Source organism: Apteryx rowi, unplaced genomic scaffold (assembly GCF_003343035.1).
Source record: "Apteryx rowi isolate R43461 unplaced genomic scaffold, aptRow1 scaffold_657, whole genome shotgun sequence".
NCBI lineage: Eukaryota > Metazoa > Chordata > Aves > Apterygiformes > Apterygidae > Apteryx > Apteryx rowi.
In genome coordinates this window covers 216506-238756 of record NW_020450935.1, presented here as the reverse complement: position 1 = coordinate 238756, position 22251 = coordinate 216506, and the positions used below count along the sequence as shown (strand labels likewise).

Sequence of the window (22251 nt, the reverse complement as noted above, 5' to 3'; positions counted from 1 at the left end):
TTCATGTTGCACTGTAACTTTCTCCCCTGTCCTCCAAGAAATTCCTTGACATAGTCAAAGCTGCAAAATGGTATATGCTAATCTAAATAGCCACACCCAGGTTAACATGATTAAGCTTCAGTTATCTTAAGTTTCTGCTTTAAATGTCAAATGAGGAAGAAGTTCAGCTTTCTAAAAATCTTGAAATGGAAATAATTACACTGATGATAGGCTTTATAGGTAAAGCATCAGCAACTGGTATTCTGAAGTTCCAGACAGCACAAAAATAAAGCAGATCTGCCTGGGCAGACGTTAAACCCTTAGAACGACTGCAGTGTGCTGGCTGTGCCTCGCCAACGCTAGAAAACCCTCCCCGGTTCGCGGCGGTTTGAGAAATGCCTCACCGCTGGCACGAGCGCACGCTCAAACCCTTCCTTATCTCATCTAGACTCACCGAGTTTCGAAACAAGGCTGATTTGCTCGTGCAGCTGCAAGAGCATGCAAACATTTTGGTAAAGAGACAAAAAAAAAAAAAAAAATTAACTCCTTACTCAGGGGAGCCTCTGCTTAACTGGCAGGCGATTCCTCGGGATGCTCCCAGGCCGATTTCCGCCGTGAAAAAGCGGGCAGAGCGGGGTGCGGCCACCATCACCGCTCGCCTGCAGAGAAGCGGACGCGCTGACAGGCCGCTTTCCACCTTGCCGGCCCAGCCCGTTCCCCCTTTTCTCTGCTTTGTTATCGCAGCTTATTTCGAGTGTTACGAAACGGGCAGGTTTCCCGTCAAACCCTCAGGCACAACCGTTACGCTCCAAGTGTACAAGCGTATAAACCCCCCTCCCCCCCCCCACCCACACCGTGCGGCCGTTGGCGGCCGTTGCGCGTCACGTGCCCCGCCACAGCGGCGCGGCCGCCATTTTGCCCCGTCGACGGAGGATGCGGCCGAGGCTCCCCGTCGCCTCACTGCTGCTGCCGCTGCTCGCGGGCGCCGTGCCCGATGCCCCGGCCCCCTGGATTCCCACTGAAGGTAGCGCCGCTCTCGCCGAGCGCTGCGGGAGAGCAGCGGGCGTCGAAAGCAGCGGGCGCGGGCAGGTTCAAGCGGTTGGGCGCGCCTGCGCGTCGCCGGCCGCGTGGGAGAACTACAGTTCCCGTGAGCCCCCGCGCGGCGGCGGGAAGCRCCGCGCGGGCGGGCGCCATGACGGCGCGGCTGCCTCAGGGAGGAGGGAGCCGGGCCCCTTTTGCCGCACGGCTTCATTCCACGGTTACCCGCAGACACGCAGGGAAAGGGTTTCTGCCTACGCACAGATGAGATCAATACCAAAAAGCAGCAGTGACGGGAACCCACTGGAAACCACTTACAGTGACTGGAAACCGCCCTAGCACGGGAAACCACTCACAAAAATGCATATGCGGCCCTATACAACAAGCACGTATACAGCTACCGAACAACGCACGCACAGCCAGATACAGTAAATAAATACCTCACGGCACGAGAGAAAATCCAAGGGATCTTCAGAATCAGGGCTCCAGTGCGAACATCCAAATAAATAAATAAATACCACAGTATATGCCAAAAAACCCCGCTGCCAGCAGAGCTCCACTGCGAACGTCCAAATAAATAAATACCACAGTATATACCAAAACCTCCCCCCCGCTGCCAGCCTGCTGCTAAAGCTGCGTGTCTGCTCTCTTTTGCAGAGTGCGGTGAACGGCCGCTCGCCGAGATGCTCTCGGGGCCTCGGATCGTGGGTGGACGCGATGCCCAAGYGGGAGCATGGCCGTGGTTAGTCAGCCTCCAAATTCACCAAATTGGTGTAAAATTTAAGCACGTATGCGGTGGAGCTTTAGTTAACGAGAACTCAGTGCTTTCAGCTGCCCACTGCGCTACRGGGAAGAAGTATGTATCCATCTAAAACGTCTTTTTACTGAGTATGACAAGGGCATAGAGCAGAAAAGCATCACCTTTGAGTCACGTAATTTAATTTGTATCGGTTGTATCTTTGGGAAAAAAAATGGAAATCAATGGGACCGAGCTCTGATAACGCAGAACCAAACTATCCAACTCCTGTTTGCCAGTACTGCCCACCGGTGGTACCTGAGGACCAAAACCCTTCCCTTCGCCCTCCTTGGCTGCAGCAGCCACGCTTGGTGACTGCTGCCGTCCCGGCATGCCCGGTATGGGAAGTTACACCTTAAAATTAAGTCAGCATCAAGACATTTTGGAAACGCGCTTCTGATTTGGCCCAGAACAACCTTTGTTACTTTTGCCGAAGGTTGGGTTGTTCTCATATCTATGCAACGTTTTTGTTAGGCTGGGGGGTTTCTGTTTTTTCCCTTTTTTTTTTTTTTTTAACATGAATTTCTATTTTTTCTCAATAGATTTTTCTAAACTAGTAAAGCTCACTGCAAATAGAAAATGTTGCAATATTTAGATTAGAAAAATTGCAACTCGTTAGTTTTTTTCAGTTTTAACATTACTTCCATTTTTTCTTGCTTAACAGAACCAACAATTTGGCACTCTAGTACCTTTTCTTTGACAATGTGGTAATAATAATAACATGCCTCAGAAGAGGCTTCATTGTACTTAGAGCAATTCTGCTGTATTTCAGCTATTTGCTCACTGTTGCCTTTACTATAGCCTTTAAAATAGTTGCAAAATTTGCACATTAGTTCATGCAAGTTGATATTGACTGCATTGTCTTTGTTGACGCAACCATGACATGAGGGAAACAGAACTGCCAAAATYTCTTTGAACTTTGAAACTTTAATCTTAACCATCTTAACCAATTTTAACTTTAACCACTTTAGTGCACTTTTACAAACATTGATTTATAGTGGCATTTTATTGCAAATAATCAATTTAGTTTTTATCTTATACTCTGAAGAATTTTGAATATTAGTCTGAATTTTATAGCCTGCCCCTTTCTCCATTACAGGCCAAATTCAATTACCACTTAATATCAGTTAAGTTTTTTTTTTTTCCTTCAGACTTGAATAGAAACTAGGTCTGCATGACTCTGGTCCTATTTCTAAATTTAAGTTGATATTAATATTTGTAACTTCTGGTTACTGGATTTTTTGAATCTAGGCACAAGCACTGTCTTTACAAGCACCACGGGTACAAGCCTACCTCCTTTTTGTAAAAGAAATCCATGTGGTTATCTTCTTCAACTGAATACCTCCTGGGTGGCCTCTGCTGGGACAGTGGTGGGAAGCAAAATCTGAATTATCAGCTTAAATCATTAATCTGAATTTGCTTTAAAAGATATAACCAGCATTAGGCAAACTGAGTATTCAATACAGCCAAAACTGTCATTAGCCAAATTTGTTCCAAAAACTATTTACTACAGAATTTTCAAGGTGTATTCTCAAAGGTGCTTAAGCCAACACTAAAGCAATAGTTTAAAAAATGCCATCAAGAAATGTATTTATGTTAAGATAACTAAGAAATATATGAATTCTCTTTTAGGGACCCATATTACTGGAGAGCTGTGATAGGTGTGCATAACCTTTGGAAACATGATAAACATACAACAAAAAGAAATATTAGAAACATCACTGTCCATCCAGAATTCCGGAAAGAAACATTTGAAAATGATATTGCATTATTTAAACTTGATTCCTCTGTACACTACAACGACTATATTCAGCCTATCTGCTTACCTTCCGCACACCTTTACCTATATATCGACAACGAAACAGACTGCTTTATAAGTGGTTGGGGACGTATAGCCGAGAAAGGTAAAATTTTACTTGCTTGACTGACCACGTTATGAGCTAAATAACTGATTGCAGGTTTCAGTCCCTCAGGCTGACTGACATAACTGAATCAGCTTGGGTTATAGTCTCCTCACAAAACATCATTAAATCCTTCTGCAGCTGAAAATCTGCTCTCCTTGATCTTTCCATTGAAAGCAGATTAGGCCTACAAAGATGTAACCCAAAGGCATAATTTGATTTTTAGCCTTTCTTCCAAGGATAACATGACAAGAGGAAAATAAACTAGCCCGACTTTCAGATTTTTGGTACAGTTACTCAATATTGGCTGCCAGAAATAGTTTTTTATTGAAAAACAAAAATTCTCATGCAATGCGTTGTGAACATAGGGCTCCCAGTGTAATTTTGGCCTTAGTCGCAATGGTCACACACTTGATAGGATGTAACTTAGTGGTGTGCATCCTTATTGAGTGGAGATTTAAAGGGCAGCCAGGGATCACACAAGCTTGTTTGAGAAGTCACCTCTGACATCTRGAACACAGCTAGTGACCAATGTCATTATCATTAATGTTTCTTCAGAGCAAGAAGGGCAAAAACTACAGCAGTCCCAAATCTGCAAATACTTAACTGACTTAAGCTTAAATCCACTAGAAGCAGGCACAGTCTCTGTATTAAGTACACRTCTAAGCAGGTATAGAATTAGGCTTAAAGTACCAAAACAGGAAAAAGAGAACACAGTAAGAATTGCTACGCACAACAGCACAAATATTTTATCTTTTATATATACTGCTTTCCATTACAGGCAAAACCTCGGCTGTATTAAAAGAAGCACAAGTGGAAATCATTCCTTCTGATGTCTGTAACGCTTTTGATTCCTACGGAGGACTGGTTAACAGCAACATGATTTGTGCTGGCTCTGAATCTGGAGGCATCGATAGCTGTCAGGTAAGAATGAACATCGTGCCCAACCTGCCACCATGGAAACCACTAAGCCAAATTCCCATGGGCATCACGATGACCGACATTTGTAGCATAATTAATTAAAACAGTACAAACAATAAACAAAACAGATGTCAAACTGAAAAAAAGAAGTATCATAAATAGAGAGGTAAGATGGTGATCCCAAAGAAAAATCGTATCTCAGAAACACACAAAAAAAATCAGTGATCCTTGGCGGGAGGCAAGAATAAGTTAACAGGAGTGAAAGGAGAAAGAACCCAAACAGAGCGCACAGATATTACCATATTTATACAACACTTCTCACAAAAATTTCAATAAGATACACATTATACAAACATACATATATATACACCCACATATACACATCATTGTACATATGCAGTGTATATGAAGCAYACACTTTACATGTTTTTATGCTTTTGAAAGAGAACAGCAGCACTGGAAAGTGGTTTGGTTCAGTGGCAAGATTGTAAATTAAATGCTGAGCGATCAGTATCTCTTTCTCAGAAAAGAGAATTCTCAAGTCAAAAGCACCAGTATACAAAGTTGGGGCATCAGTGGTGATATGCAGACATTTAGTGCAGAAGATATTTATAATTTAAAAATATAGTGTATTCATAAGTACTTAGTCTGATAGACTTCCTGCTTTCCTCAGCACGCTTTCTCTAAGTGATTTGGCAAAGATTCAGGGTTGTGTATTCATTACCATGTTTCTTGGTACTTACAGTCATATATTGTGTGGACAGTGTAATTTGAATTCTCATATTAACTGATGACTAAGAAAGTTTAGGGAGACAAATCTTAGAATGAAAAGCTGGGGAAAAAAAAAAGAAAAAATTCAACTTCACTTAAAGGCACTGAAACAATCACGTCGATATGGTATTCTGGTCAAGGTAGTATCACCCAGGGAAATTTATTTTGATTTGTCCATGGATTTTGGATACAGGAGACTTTTCGTTGATTAAGAAAAGGGGGATACATTACTGCCCTAATGCTACATTCATTCTTAGAAGGGAAATGTTACTACTTTTTGGTTTAATGTTGGTAATGTGGTAATGTTATTTACAGGGGGACAGCGGTGGACCTTTAACGTGCTATTACCCTAGTACCAGCAAGTACTATCTAATCGGGATTACCAGTTTTGGAATTGGCTGTGGCCGACCAAAACTGCCTGGGATCTATGTCCGTTTATCTCYGTACAGAAGATGGGTAATATCTGAACTTCTGTTGAGTAACAAGGCTGTGAATCCCATGAGCATCACACTTGTGATCCTTCTGACTGTGAGATGTATAGCGCTTGCATAGGCTTTCTAAAGTGACAGGCTGTTGCATCATCATAGCAGAGGTTTGGGCTGTTTGTTAAAACTTTGAAAAGAGAGCTAACTCATGTTTTATAAGACTAAATCTCACTGTAAAAGGACATGCTTATTTTTTTAGAAAGCGTGTTTTTATCCAATTTCTGTATGTATATATATAAAACCTTTTAATAAAGCAATATTATTTTTGGAGTTATATTATTTCTTGTAAACATATGAACTAAAGCAAGGCACACACAAAAAAAATATATACAACCATTTGCTATGAATGTAAGGTTTCAAATGATGATAAAACACCATCTTTTGGGGAGTACGAAACAGATGAATTCATTATGTTTAAAACCATTAAAGTATACATCACCGTGATAATTTTAGAGAATATTAATTCCCTATTTGTTGGAAGAAAGCCGATGATTTACAATTTAACCTGGTCATACAGTGTACATAGTATTCTAGCTTAAAGGAACACTGCAATGTATATTGTTGCTCTGAACTGTAAAGCCTTAGCATTCTTGCAACAAAATGTGTTTTCATCAATACTGAATTTATTTTCTTTTAAAAAGCCACTCTGATGGGCATGTCTCGGCATACAGTAAACATAATAATTTTAGGCTGATGAAAACAATCCTATAAGCATGAAACATAGCTAATTAAAATCACCTACCAGTCCTTCCAAGTCCATCTCCAAAAAGTTTGGAATTTTATTATCTTAGTTTTCTGTCTTCTGCCTTTGAGATCCATACTAACAGTAGAGGAAATAACAACAGCCTTGACTCTAATAATGAAATTTAATATAGAAATGTTACCAACTGAAAATATTTTTTCCTTCCCTCTTCCTATACTTTTCCAGCTATCAGAAGCTTAGGTATTACTTAACACCACATGTGTTTGCTGATAGAAGGGATACTCCCTCTGCTGGACGAATACTAACAGAGCACAGAATGTTTTTAGTTGTCAGTGGCTCAGTTTAAACAAAACTAGAAAGGAAAAAAAAATCTGTAAAAGACAAAAGGTATTCTCCACTAATTAGTTTTAGTGATGACTAAATTCTACACATAAATAACTCAGCATTCTGCTTGCCTGCTGAAAGAACACACCAAGGAAAGGATCTCTGGAAGCTGCTTCTTAGACTGTTTAAGTATTTATTCTTGGCCAGTACAAAAGACCTGATACTAGATAAAATAGACATTTGGACTGAACCACTGCAACAGTATGTTAACTAAAAATAAACTGATCAATAAATAAGGAACATCAGAATTATATTTTGGCGACTTTATTTACCAAGGTCAAAATTTTCAACCATCTAACTGTTTCAACAAATATTTACAGTTCATATAAAGCATGTATTTTTGTTTGGAAATAACCAGCAGAACAGTATTTGGTATTATCTCTCTTACTGTCAGGATGTACATTTTACTCTCTTACCATGTAGATTTTGAAATAAATCCAAAATAACTACTGCATGATAAGTGATTACTTAAAGAGCAAACCCATGTTACTGTTTCATATGCTCTTTCCCAAAACACTGTTATTTTGAGAGGATAAAAATTTACTAACATTATGTCTGGCAGCATTACATTTGTTTCACTTGCTGAATACAGAAAGAATTGGCCACCATTTTTCATACAGCCTTAACACTTGATAGCTTTTTAAATTATTCCATATGACAAAAGAAGGTAAAAGAACAACAGCACACAATGAGGATCAAAATACCATACAGAGGAGTTATCTAATTAGTTTCAGTACTGTAGGTCAAACCCTGCCCTCTTACACATATGCCGAATAGCGTACACACACCTGATGGTAGACAGGTCCGAATCTCTGAGGTGCTGAGCGCATCCCAAGAGGTGTTTCATTTTTCCTGAAATCCCCCTAACAGACGGCGGAGGCACCAAGCACCTCTTCTGAAGCAGTTTCATAACATAATGACTTTCTCAATCTTGCTCATTACTTTTGATGTGCAACCAGAGCGCTTTTTTTGACATGACTGAGAACACAAATGTCTACTTCAGTTTGGCCTAAAGGAAACGTATAGTGGATCATGTCCATAACAATCATATATTAAACTTTAGAAACAAAAATATTTTTATAGCCTACTAACAGTGTGATTGTGGAACGCAGTCTCATACCATTTGCAAAGAGCTCTGCTTGCTAAGAAGCCCATTAATTCAAAAATGAGTAAAATAAAAAATACTGACTGACCATATGATAAACAATACACATCTAGGGAGTGAGTACGCCTTTTAATTTCATTCAGATCTGAGCTAGCACAACACACACACATAGCTCTAACACCTTTTAATAGCATAGTCCATAGTGCAATTCCCGCTGACATAACTGGAAGCAGGATTCAATCCTAACTATGGAAAATAGTGTATTTATTATTCATGCAATAAGCACTGTATACACATTTTTCTATTTACACCCAAGAGTCCTGATCATGTCAAACATCATTTAATTTTCACCTGAAATAAATCAAAATGATACAAACTAGAATCTCTGATAGCAATAAGATCAAATGTGCAGATATTATCAACTGGGGGGGGGGGGAAGCCCTGATCTCTTTTTTTTTTTCCCTCCAATACTCTTTAGGATCCATTTTGTTGCAAGTTGCCTACAGACATACAAAATTAATTCAAATATCTCCTACACCAAAGAGGATCTCATTTGACTTTGTACTACCCATAAAAATATATGATTGAAAATCTGGTTCACAAAATATTCCATTTGTTTACTAAAATGAAATATATAAACTGTCAAAATACGTATATAAACTCAATTTCAGAATTTGTAAAGATCACAATTTAGCTACAAAATATACCAACCATCTACCTGTTTTTAATAGAATATTTTCTTACAAAGATACCATTACTTTGCAAAATATTGCCTACCTTACAAAATTAGTCTGGAAATTTTGCACTACTTTCAGCATATAAACCCTATGTTAGAACCTCATTAAACCCTTTGGTATATGTCTTCAATTTTTTTATTTTACTGTTCTTCTCTTATTTGGTTTAAATGTTCCAAAGCACAGTAGAATCTCCAAACAGAATAAGCCATGCRTGTATAATTGTAGATATAATCAGCACACCATTTATTTTTCAATTATAGACGTTTATCATGCCCAGCAACTAAGAACAAACTATTTTAAAATCATTCTCCAGAAACTTTTGTTCACCAGTACTCGTTTTACCAAACTGTGGTTTAAAATAATTGGAGGTGTTGAATTCTCTGAAGAATTATCAACACCTTATTTCACATGCCTCAGACATTTTCAGGACTAGGCCTCTCACTGCTTTCTGCAAAACCTTTCCAAATCTGATAAACACAGCAAACATTAAAAAAAAAAAAAAAAACTTTTAAACTGTCAGCTGAGAAAGAATAAACATAATTTATACCTCTAGCAAAGTATTAGCTTTTTTTTTTTTAATCATCTTTACCTGTAAATAACAACTTACAGGTTAAAATAAAAATATTTACATACAAATAACTGAAAGAAAAAGTAAGGATTGAAAAAACAGTAAGAAATCATATACTGGTTATAAATGTTACTAATAATGTCAGCTATGGCAAGGATTCCATTTCATCCGTATTTTAATTGTAACCAAATATTGCCTCCATTACAAAAGGTATTTGTAGCTCAAAGAAATTCTAATCACCTGTCTGGTAAAACGTGAATGTCCTTTTATTGTAGATGCAATCTTGACTTTAATGAAGTTTCCAGTTGTGCCAGCAGGAATTTTGGTGAGGTTTTCTCGTTCCTTTTTGTACTTTGTCACCAACATGTAAATAAAATCTATATAGTCTTTAAGTTGTGAAATCTAGGTAGAAAAGTTTCATTTTTGACCTTTCATCTAGTTTAAAAAATTCAGTATAAAAAAAATTCTCCTCTGAAATTTAAACAGTCCACAAAAGTTTTACCTTCTTTTCTTACACACTTTTATGACAGTAAAGATCTTTCAAAGTTTTTAGCTCTTCAATTAAAGTTTTGTTTTGATTTTCCAGGACTGCAACTCGATTTTCCAGACATTTCACATACTCTTTCTTCTTTCTACGGCATTCTCGAGCAGCTTCTCTGGAACAGACAGACAGAAGTCACTGTTTATTTCATCTGAGATTTGAGCATTTTATGAGTGTTATAACACTGACCAATATGAGATGAGGGAGTTGGCACTGGCATCATTAGCAGAACAAACTGCAACAGTAGGTGGAGAGCATGAAATTTAGCAGTATCTGCTAACACACATGGTAGTCAATCTGCAGGGAAAAAACAGCTTGTTTTCTCCAAATTCCACATAGCATATTTTGGTCAAAATCTCTGAGGTTTTTACTGACTGGATGCAGCATACCATACTGATGGCACACTCATTTAAATTAGCTTAAATTTAATCTGTCCTTTGAAGACCTATTTTAGCACATTAAACTAACAAATAAAAGCAGCCCGTGCGCATTTACATACCTGTTCTTCATCAGCCTTATTTCTCGTTTCAACTGTGGATCATCTGTCTTACTGGTCTGCGATGTCAGAGTGACAGGAGATGTCATAACCACAGTCTGAGGAAGGGATGTGGTAGTTGGTGTGGTGCGGATCTGGTAAGTCTGCATGTCTCCTGATGCGGCTGTTACAGAAACAGTGCAAGATGTCAAAACGCGGTAGCGTTAGGAAGTTACACTTTCATCCGGAATCAGTATTTCTAAGCAGTTCCAGAAGGCATACTCACTCTGCACGACCACCTGGTTGCTGGGTACGAGTATCTGTTGACCATCTGATGTTTGTGCATATTGCAGGATTGTTGCCCCAGGCTGAGCACCACCAGCGTTTGTCATCGTTAACGTCTGCAGACCCTGCACACCATCTGCGCTTGGACTGGCCAGCTGCAATCCATTTGCGGCAATGGCAACTTAAAGAAAAAGGAACATGCACGAAAAGATTTGTAGCTCTGCATTATAGAATATAGATGGAGCTGAATCTGCACACTGTACATTCATTCCAACTGGCAAATCTGTATCTTAACGCACCACTAAAAATATTCCCTATTTTGAAAGGCTTTATTCTTTGTGACCTTTAATAGTCAGATCTCGTTGTTGGGTTCTAACTAAACATCTACATACTTCATCTTACTGAGGTTTCTTCTACAGGAACTGAGTATCATGAACAATGTAATTTAGATTTACTTTTTTGTAATTCCCATATTTTGAAGATTTAAAAACTTGGTTTTTAACTGCTTTCACTTTCAGACTCACATACAAACACACAGCTTTTTGGTTTGCAAACACAATGATTACTAGATGATAAAATGAAAGAAACAAATCCTTTTTATTTCTCCGATACCACAGGAATGCATTTTCGCCCTAAGGTTTATGCAACTGTATCTTTAACAGTCTTACATTTTGGACTAAATCTAACACTAGAAGACTGCTATTTAAATTATTTTTTCTTGCTGTAAAACAAATATAACAACATTTCCCTTTTACATATTTTTAATGTYGTCTTAATACACAAAAATTAAGACAATGCAGTTTTGAGTTTATCTGTAATCTTTAGATATCAGTTTATTTCCACATAACAGTAGTAGCTTCATTAACTGCTAAATGAATAAACCATCTTTTTTGTTTCACCTTAGTGATATATATCACAAACAAAAACCTGTATTTTGGGAAAAGTTTAATAAAAGTACATCCAGTTAGGTATGTATTTTGTATAACATACTGTACTGTCCAGTGCTCGTCTGGTAGATAGGTGTGGGGACAGACATAGATGTAACAGTAGAGACACCAGGACTTTCCTCATCTCCTTTTCTATCCCGCGTATCTTCAGAAGAAAGATCTTTCAAGATTTTTCTATAAAAAAAAGTTTCCATATCAGCTCTAATAATAGGCAACAGCTATAAATTACTGCAACAACAGTTGCAAAATACTGTTGCTATTTTGTATTACAGAAATAAATGCTAAAATTTTGATATAAAACAGTTTTGGAAATGAATACAATTTTGTATGAGGTGACTGTCTCAAAGTCTTTCTGCAATTATATTTCTGTAGTTTATGAATTCTTGTTTTCTGTTAAATATTTTAATCATTTTATGCTGACAGAGCTAAGAACAATTCAAGTCAGCTACTGATTGATAAAATATTTGCATGCACAATTCAGTGCAAATTCCAGATTTTCAATCATTATCCTCTAAAAGCCTTAGATGTTTGCACTGGTAAGCCTGCAATAATCTGTACCATTTGCAGTAGATTTCAGTAACCTTCAGAAAAACAATGTACTGAAGACACTTTGTACTGAAGTTGTTCTAGCACTGCAGCTGCATCATTTCATTTCAGTAAAAGCTGCACCAGAGTTTCCATCATAAACATTCTTCCAGGGATTTATAACTGGCCTGTTAAGAGATTTTTCTGATTTAAAATTTGATCCTCCAATTCTCTCAAGAATATGCTTTGTATATCCAATTAAAACCAGTTTGCTCTGTCTGCTGTCAGAATAAACTAGGAAACAGATTACTGCAAAAAAGTTTTAAAATGAATCTTTTGCTCTTTCAATACAAAGTAAGGCTTTTTATTTGTGTTCTGCATTTAAGTCTTGCACAGCTTCTCAAACAAGCAATGTACTATGTAACAGCACCCTATGAAAACAGACACATCCCTATTTAAAAGAAGAACCGGCGGAGGTATGAATTTTATGCATCTTACCCCAGGCCAAATGATGAGTTAGTGGTAGTTATATGAAGAGAAAAGCAGAGCTGACAACAGCCGATCCCAAATCCACACCGCTAAAACAGTTCTCTCATAGAAGCTCGTCTTGCAGCTTCTATTTTCCTACCCTGGCTACTTTTATTGAGGATTTTTAACTGCTCTTTTCCACCACCATTTTTGGAGTGCATGCAAAATATTAAAATCCCTCCTAAATGGTTTGCTTTGGTACATAATTCAAGATGAGATAAACCCGACAGAAAGTATTAAGAGGAGTGAACAGGGATAAAATATTCAAAAAACGAAAAGCAGTGGCCAAAGTGGGAACAGTAATCACAGACAGGAATGTCGAGTAAGTTCATAAACTCTTTTAAAATTTTCAGGATGTTATTGTAAAAAAGTACTAAATTTTGTGTCTTTTTAATTTCTAACAAATGTATTATTTGAAAGGCTAGCACACAGTATTTGATTACTTTCCTCATTTCAGTAAAATGAGATCATTAAGTAAAAATGCAGCTGATAAACAATTTTCCCCACACCACCTCTTCTTGGAGCTGATCTCTAGTTTTATTTAAGCCAGTTTCCTTGTAGCAATTGGTCGCTAACATGGCACATTCAAAATGTTTACTGCATAAACAGATCCAACGTATGCTTCAAGAGAAAGAAAATAGCTTAGAGGTTGACAAAAGCTGTCTAAAGAAGCTGTATGTTTATTTGAAACCAAAATAACAAAGTATTTCATATAAAGTACTCACCGGTAAGACGGACGACGAGCTAAGATGCCTCGAGCTTTCTGTGAGGAGCCTATGCTATCTGATGAATCCTGAGAATCTTCACTCTCGGACAAAGACGATACCTAAAAAACACATTCCATGTGGCTATCCTGTACACTACAGAAGAAACGCCCAGAAAAAATTACACATTTTATGAGCTAAAGCTGCACGAAAACTACACAAATGCAGCTATTTGCAAAGAGAATGAAAATGCAGTGGCTTTCTAGATTCAGTGCTATTTAATATTTCTAGCAATTCTCAAAGACTGTTACAGCTAGAAAGGTCGTAATGAAACCAGAACATATTCACTTTAAAACCCAAAGGATGCAAATCTATTAACTCCCTACAAAGAGAAAGCTCAAGAGATCCCCAAAATATTTACTATATTAAAAGCTGAAAAAACCTCCACCATCTGAAGCCAACTGTTCTATGACTGCAGGATTAATCAATCTAGAAATCTAAAAATAACAGTGTGAAGAAATAAAAGGTTTAGCATTTTCATAAAAATCTCATAAGCTTGACTTTGAATTCTGGAATATAAGTTCTGAAGTAATATGAAGATTATCTAACAGAAGAGGGGGGGAACCAAAGAGAAATCTGTAAACAAGAACTCGGTGAAGAACTCCAGCTAAGCAAACACTGACAAGGGTTTGAGGAAAGCTACCCCTGTCTTTCTGCAAAATAAAGCAAAATGCTGCTAGAAGACAGTGAATCTTAATAGCTGATCTAGTCTGGAAAGGTGACCCACTTCCACATATAAATTTGTCTAAGGAGGTGACAGGAGTGGAAACAAGAACACCATTTATGTACAGAAACAAACATAAAATACTTAAATTGCATCATGTAGACAGACTAGCAATACATTTTGTTGGTAAGAACACAAGAGCCAAATGAAAACAACATAAATATTTAAAGGCAGCAGCATATCAGGGAGCAAATATGCAAAGCATTAACTATAATTTTATTTTTATTCCATTGTGTCCTTGTCCAGTGTCAATTTTTTCCTCTCATGCTCCTTATTAAATGCAAGCTAACAAAGCGTTTATTGGTACTTATCTGTGTGCCAGCAACAAAAAGTCAACAAGAATGCATGCAGCTATGGGAAAAGTATTTCTCAGTTAACTTCTGCTACAGAGACAAGAGCAGCAACCTGCTATCAACATTAAAAAAAAAAAAAAAAGCTGCTCACTTATTACTTTTTTTCCTGTGAGCTACAAGGCCACAATGCTCATAAATTACCAAAAAAATGCAAGAATACAGTCAGCAGGGACCCTGCAACTAGAACATGATGATAAGGAAAGGGATCAGCAGAGACTCAGGTTAAGACAACCTACTAAAACAGACGTGAAACTGTTTTCAAAGTGAAATGCATTTTCTTTTCCATGATCTGATGTTACAGGAACAATGATAGCTGAAAATGCATTACAGTTTTTTTTCTTGATTTCTCAATTTATTGTCATAAGAATGGATAACCAACAGTGAAAGGATGAGTTACTAATGTATTTTAGTTCTCCCAGTGATTCAGCTGACCAGCGTAGTTATTTCACAGCGTAACTTCAATGCCATGCTGCCCAGAGGGCTCTCTGCAGCCAGGAACCGAACTGCAGTAGGAACAGGCTTGAGTGTAAACTCCCCAAGGCACCTCTCTGAAGTGGCTTGTACAAAAATCACATGGCAAGTGAGTAAGAGACACACAAGCAGAATACTTAGGTACCGCAGAGATGGAATTACAGCGTACACTAGGTGAGTAATCAACAGTTTATCCACCGTCATTCAGGTCTACCCTTTCCAAACACGCATTTTCTTCACTGGATTATTCTGATACTCTCCTTATTTGGGGATTAGGACACACAGATTGCGGGTCTGTTAAGAGCACCAACTAGAGGGTTCGGTTTTTGCTTTTTAAAGGGAGATTTGCTTTTTAATTGGACATAAACTTATGTCCAATAGTTTCATTTCAGCTCTAAAGGCAACTTTAACACTACAAATAATTTCAAGTGTAAATAATCATTAAATAATGATGTACCCCCACAATACCGGATTGGTCACTACCTCTCACAGCAGGGCCAGAAAGGCTGCGCTGTGGCAGAATTAGCTCAGACAGGCCTTTGCAAGTCTTTTCACGTACATAAAACAAGACGCTTGGCTATTTAACAGAAGTTCCGTAGTTACCTGCACTGTTTGCACCTGGGGTGAGTGGATTACAGAAGAGGACTGAGCTGTCTGAATGACTCCCTGGACCTGGACTTGTTCTCCAGGAAGCTGGACAACTGTCAGTGGAGCAGGACCTCTTAGAGACATCTACAACAAACCAAAGGAGCATGAACAAAAGCAGGTGCCCTACAGTATTCAGAAAACGTAGCTACGTGTATGAAAACTAATGGAGAACATGCATTAGCAGAAGCTTCTCTGAAGTCTAATCAAGTCACAGAAGGTATCCTTTAAAGACACTCATTTTTCAGATACGTATCTGTATACGTAGAAGGCTGAAACAGCCACTTACGTGCCTCAGTTTAGGGAGAAAATCAAACAGGTAGCAGTATGTGTGAGAGATTAAAATGCTTCAACTTAAATGCGTTCTTTTCTAAATGAACCATAATAAAGCAGACTTCTGCAGAATCACAGCACGGAGACCTTTACTGAGAATGATTACTTCCATATAACTTCATAAATATACRCAGATAAAGCCCCACATTTGTGACAGTTTATTTTTTAAGTTTTGATTCCATTTAAGAGTGCCTTATACTTAAATAATCAGAAATATAAGTGCCTAAAGAGCTAAGCTGCCTGAGTTCCCTGTAAAGTTAATAGGAGTTTATGGCACTAAAAACATCTTAATCAAGATGAAATCACCAACAGGTCTAAGGGCTTAGGACAGATCAGCATAACTACACTAAATTAATGCAGTAGGTAGCATGATTAATATATGATGTTACTGGATTTTTTTTWAAGCAACCAGTGTAAGACTAAGGTTCAAAGACTTCACAGAGAAGAATTCAGAAGAGTTATGTAAAGCAAAAGCTGACCAACCTACTTCGTGGCACAGGGGCCGTATGAAAGATATCAGACCACAAAGGAAACTAAAGGAGATAAGTTACACAAGCTCCAGACAAGGAAGAAGAACTAAGAACAGATTTTTCCCAATAAAAATTAAGGCATCTGCTCCATAATGTTATAAAATTATCAATTTCAATTAACATTGTAGCTGAAATCTAGGTCTAAATAGCAAGAAGTTAATTATTACTGTTATCCCTGTACAAAATACTTTTTACATTCTAGCAGATTTTTAATTGATGTTGAATTCATGTGAGCTTTGCATTTTAATATTAAAGTTGCACATGCAGATGCATAAGTAAATAACCAGCTTCCTCACCAAACTTCTTCACCGTTTTTATTGCTCTTGAATATATGAAAAGATGAAGGGATCTTTAAAACTCATATAGCTAACTTTTCATTTAATACTACTCTGGTTATCACACATCATAGTATTAAGTTGCATCGGCAACCTTATATAAAAACAGATCAGAAAAATAGCCTGTAAACAAACAGCAGGATGCTTGCTGATATTCTGTCCTGTCTTTGTTTCATGTGGTTATCTAGATTTTGCATCAAAATCTAAATTGCCTCCATACAGTAAACAGTGGATGAGCTGTTAAACGTCATTGTTTCGCAGCGCTGAGACGCGGCTGTGAGAACAGACTTTTCTAGAAAAATATGCTCTTTCAGAAGCAGAAATTTTAATCAGGAGGAAATTAGGTTAGAGCTTTGAAAGTGATGTTACCTCATGAAAAGTGTGTCAAATTTCCAGCTTCATATGATTTATCACATTAAATACATTCATGTTGGGCTAAAATCCAAGTGTTTCCATGGTGCTGAGCACCCAGGATTGCCATAGCTTACAAAAGGAGCTGTAAATAGTTTTTCTGAAAAAAATAAAAATCAGGTCCTCAATTCATTACTGAGCAGCTCCCACAAGTCAGGTTGATGACTGTTAAAAAGGATGTACAATCTAACAAAAAATGATGGGCTGCATTTTTGCACTGTACCAGCATTGAATTCATTTTGGTTTTTCGAACCCAAGCAATGCTATCAATTTTGTGCCGTCCATCATCAGACGAGTTTATTCTTCTCAACTTTCTTTGCTGGTCCTTCTCTGCGTGTTTCTAGAACTCCAGAATTAATACAGTTTGCACATAAAAAGGGCTCTTAACTCCCTCAAATGTTTGCTGAGATTTGGCCCAGGCTTTACCTGTTGAGCAATATGAGAGAGCTGAGCTGCCTGTAGTGTTGTACCTTGTACAGCCGATGTTTGTGAAGCCGCCACTGAACTGTTACTGCTGCTCTTGTGCACCTCTTCCATAATCAACTAGAAGAAAAGCAACAAGTTAAGTTCAGTTAATGATAAATTTGAACGGGAGGTAAGTGCCCAAACTCCACTGATATTTAATAGACGCGCCTAATTCTTTTAGCCTTATTTGAAAAAATTTTAATTAGTGCTTTGTCCTCCTGCGTCGCTTACTGTTAGGGAACAGCACAGCGTATTTTGTCAACCCCCTTTTGACGCGCTGAGCGTTGTTACGGCGTCTGACAGATAGGGAAAACGGAGGAAAGGCGAGGTGGCAGCTCTTCCRCTGCCCGGCGTGCTGGGTCCGCACGGGTCAGGGCCCGAGCGCTTAGCACAGCATGAACCAGTCTCTGAGCCGGAGCCGAGGCGAGTTCAGCTCTAACAACACCTGTAGCTCCACCGTTTGGCAGCAGTGGGCCAAACCTACCCCTTGCCGAAGTTTATTGTCAGTGTTTATTGAATTTCCTGTTCTTTAATGAAAGCAAACCAAGTCATGAGAGCTAGGGGGGGAAAAAAAACACGTATGCTAAACGTTTATACTAAAGAATATCCTGCTCTAAGCAGAATAAATTTTCCAAAATATTTTATCCAAGCTACCAGCCAAACCTATTTTAAAACATCTGAAGATGCATGAAAACAAAACAGGAATTCAAAATCGGACTATAAAGAACACAGGTTTGAAAGATAAATAACATCCTTTTAAACGCTGCAAAAGTAACTGCATCTCCATATTCTAAAGTCATTTCTCTCATTTCCAACATTTTATATTTAACTGTTCAGCTCTACTTGACAGCCCTCCCCTCCCCAAAAAAGGGGGATTTAGAGTGATGTAAAAATGCATGCTTTTAGGTGGGGTGAGTGGGTGGACCAGCCTCGAGCATTAAAAGATGATCGGTGAGTGTTAAACATTTTGTCACAGAAGGTTTAAAACTGTTGAAAGGACAGTTGCTATGAGACTGGAAATTACATTTCTTTCTGTGGAAATGTGAGTCATTGATTTTTCCCTACTGAGATAAACCACAGCTCTTGCAGCTTGACGTACACTTAGAGGGTAAAAAGTTAATGTACATGAAGACGAGGATCTTGTTCTCGCAGTCCTTACTCATCCGAGGAGTCCCACTGCACTCACAGGACTCCCCAAATAAGCTCCTAAAACAGGGCTTTGCAGGGAGAAAACCGGTCAGACATCGATGGTTTTAAGGCACACAAAACTGCCTTCTTTAGAGCCCGGAACGAACGTTTTCTGACAACATGATACAGCTTCCCAACGCACATATTTCTGCAAACGTAAAACAATTTACCCAGAGCTTAAGGTGAAGCAGGAAAAGGAAGGATTTATTTGGGAAGAAAAGGTCTATCACRGCAGGGCAGCGCCCCAGCTGCTCCCCGCCGCTGGAAACCTCCAGCGAATCGACGCCATCCCAACGGCGTTTGCCAGGAGTATCGTCACACCGGTGCTGCTCCTAATGCGAGAGCGCCTTCCCCGCCGCGGCATCCAAGCATGAATCAGAGGGACGAGGAGCCGGAGCGACACGTTACTCAGCTTCGTACTACTGATGCTTGCAAGAAGCCAGCCCCGGTGCAGGAGCAGAGCAATGCAACTCTAAGATATTTTCTTTTTTAAGTTCCTACTGCTCTAGAGCTCACTGGCAACTCTGAAGAGTGTTTTGGCCTTTTTTAAGAGAGAAAACTGACGACTGCAGTAATTTAAGCATAGAAATAATAAATATAAAAAAAAAGAAAAGCAGAATTGATGACAAGTATGTATAAGGGAGTCAACATTGTATACCCTCCAATTTAATTTTATTTTTTTATAAAGGAAAATGTACGTTTTGTAGCTGTGCAAATGGAGCTATATTAAGTGTCAAAAGTAAACAGGGCCCTGTCAAACTGAAATCCAGTCAACAGCAAAAATTAAAAGAAATTTCCAGTGCTACAGAAATACCCAATTCATCTCTGTAGTGCTAAACCACATTCTCTGTTTCTCCCTCTCTCTTTTACTGTTTTTCTCTGCCTTTTTGTCCCATGAAAGGCTCACCACAACAGCAAAATTGACTGTGATAAACAATGAAAGCAAAAGATATAAAACCAACCACTCAAAATAAACAAACTGGGAAGAAAGCAGAAAGATTTTTGCTGAGCTTCCTCTAATTGGTGTGAAGCCCTACTTACACAAATAATAGATAAAACATTTCCAATAATAAATGTGTTTTTTAAGTTCACTTCATCTCTACTTGCTCTGTAGTACTTAACTAAACATTCACCCAACATCTATCAGTTTTCATAAAAAATGGATGTAGAAAGCCATTTTAACAAGATGAAAGCTCTTATTGCATCTATATCTTCCGCTGGATAAAGAAGGTATAATACACTCTTCAGCCTGCACAACTGTCACACAAGAAGATTTTCACATGTCTCTGTCTTGTTAAAACAACCAATTTAGCTGAAGAAATATGAACTTTCCATTGGGATGTTCTTTCATGAATACCTGAAACAGTGATTTCTATCTATGCAGCCTTCAGAAAGACTGTTCCAATTAAAAACCTCAATCTGCACATTCTCAAAGAAAAAGTACCAAAGACAGAAAACGTACTGGTGTTGGAGCTTTTTACACCACAGTTCAAGCTACCTCCGACAGCAGAATATGTTTAGCTGAAACCAGTAGTCTGAGGTGGGGAGAAAGTTTTGCGTGTCACATGGAGTACAGAAAGTAGGGAATTCAGAAAAGTAACACCTGATATTTTATTAACTGGAAAAAAATAATTGAAGCAATCTGTAGGAAAACCATTCCTTATAACACGATAGGCAAGAATGGTGCTTTACAGAAGAAAAACAAGGCCTCCATGCAGCTACCTCTCCAAAATATTGTAATCTAAACGAAAGGACTCTGCGATCCAAGCAGAACATATTCGTTCCAAAGGACTTTTAAAATTCTGAGAACAGCCGAAGACACTCACAGCAGTCTAAAACTGAGTTTGAGTCTCAAACCTATCTTAATTTTAAACAGAAATAGAATGAATAGCATTTCATTGTGAGCAAGTTTAATTGATCATTCCGCAGCTCACTCATACCCCCTTCTACCATGTGGCCCACATTGAACCACCATGCAAGAACTGCTAAGAAAATTATAAATGACTGTGAGGGAGTATCAATTAAAGAACAGACAAATCAACCCCATTCCCACAACTTTGAGTAAGTGTGACGAAAAATGGTCCAAAATTTTAAAGAGACACTCCGCTTACAGATATACTGTCCTTGTACAGTAACTATTTTCACAAGATTTTAAATTGAATCACTCTTTATTTCAGTGCCCCATCTGTAAATGGTACACCACTTTCTAGTCCTCACTATTTTGTTTTTGTCGATTTAGAATGCAAGTTCTCTGAAACATGATTCTTTCCAGTTAAATGTTCGTAAAATGGCTAAAATAACAGATTCCTAGCCTCAGATGAAGCTTCAAAACATAATCAGGAAATAAAAAATAAGATAATGAAATATAGAAGCGGTATGTTAAGGCAAAGAGATGTGAGCTATACTGCAAGATCACCAAAGGAAGAAACTAAGTTTGGTTTGGCCCTTTTAAATCTATCAGAGGAAAGGCCTAAGTGATGTTTCAGTATTGAAATATTTTAAGAGGCAACTGATTTTTTAAAAATTTTATGAAGTCAGAAATCAAGGAATACTGGATACAGAGCTTTAGTCTCAAATACTGAGTAACAATATTTGAAATACTGAAGTACATAAATTACAAAAAAGTAATTTAAAACATTTTGTGGAATTATATTCAAGTAATCCAGTGAAAATTTGGATTCTTTAAGGTCTCAAAACATGCTGTCTTCCCAAGCTATGACAGCTAAAACACTATCTGCTTTACCTGCAATTAAGACTCTTTGTGAAAGTTTTCCTCATCCAGAAGACAGTGACAGCAGTCCATTTTTTCCCCAGAAATCGGTGAAAGACAGAGGCAAACGAGAGCACATCCTACACATTCATGCCAGAAAGCAAGCGAGAAGACTCGAGCCAATGTACCAAGTTACAGTTTTGGATCCCATTTTACCAATACGCAAACGAATACACCTGAGAACTTCGGGAGTGCTTTCCACACGTGTTTTCTTACACGGACACAAACCCGCCCCAGGGCTTCTGTGATGAAACGAAGCTTGGTTTGCATTCCCGCAACGAGCAGCTTCAGAAATAAAAGCCCACAATCTGACTCAAAAGAACGTACGCGTCGCATTGACACGAGGGATCTCGGCGCTCGCGAGGGGGAAGCGGAGCGAGACCATTTAGGAAGCGCTTCGCGTCCAGCCGCCTCGATCAAAGCGGGAGCTCGCCGCCCTGCGCGTCGGGCCGCTGCGGCTCAGAAAAACCGGACGGACTCAGAGTTAACGTAAAAAGAAGTAACCGCCGCTATAAGCACATAACCAGCCTTATTCCCCGTGCACAGAGGGCTCCCGGAGAGCGAGCGGGTGCC

At 38.6% G+C, this 22251-nt stretch overlaps 2 protein-coding genes across 3 annotated transcripts; one reads left to right on the top strand and one right to left on the bottom strand.

Annotated features, from left to right (window-relative positions):
• Window positions 1-973: 973 nt before the first annotated feature.
• Window positions 974-9307, top strand: TMPRSS12 (transmembrane serine protease 12). Its single transcript, XM_026084985.1, has 5 exons — window positions 974-1003; window positions 1638-1873; window positions 3446-3717; window positions 4496-4638; window positions 5722-9307. Exons 1-5 carry the CDS (start codon window positions 974-976, stop codon window positions 5956-5958), a joined length of 918 nt encoding a protein of 305 aa, XP_025940770.1. The 3' UTR covers window positions 5959-9307.
• Window positions 8408-17798, bottom strand: ATF1 (activating transcription factor 1). Of its 2 annotated transcripts, none has more exons than XM_026084953.1 (7): window positions 17682-17798; window positions 15605-15733; window positions 13415-13515; window positions 11680-11810; window positions 10691-10870; window positions 10429-10588; window positions 8408-10044 (listed from the first exon to the last, which is right to left on the bottom strand). In XM_026084953.1, the coding sequence occupies exons 1-7, from the start codon at window positions 17790-17792 to the stop codon at window positions 9900-9902; spliced, it is 957 nt and encodes a 318-aa protein (XP_025940738.1). In that variant the 5' UTR covers window positions 17793-17798; the 3' UTR covers window positions 8408-9899. The 2 variants fall into 2 exon arrangements, with proteins under 2 accessions (XP_025940738.1, XP_025940739.1); XM_026084954.1 differs by lacking the exon at window positions 8408-10044 and adding an exon at window positions 10055-10226.
• Between the last annotated feature and the right edge of the window lie 4453 nt (window positions 17799-22251).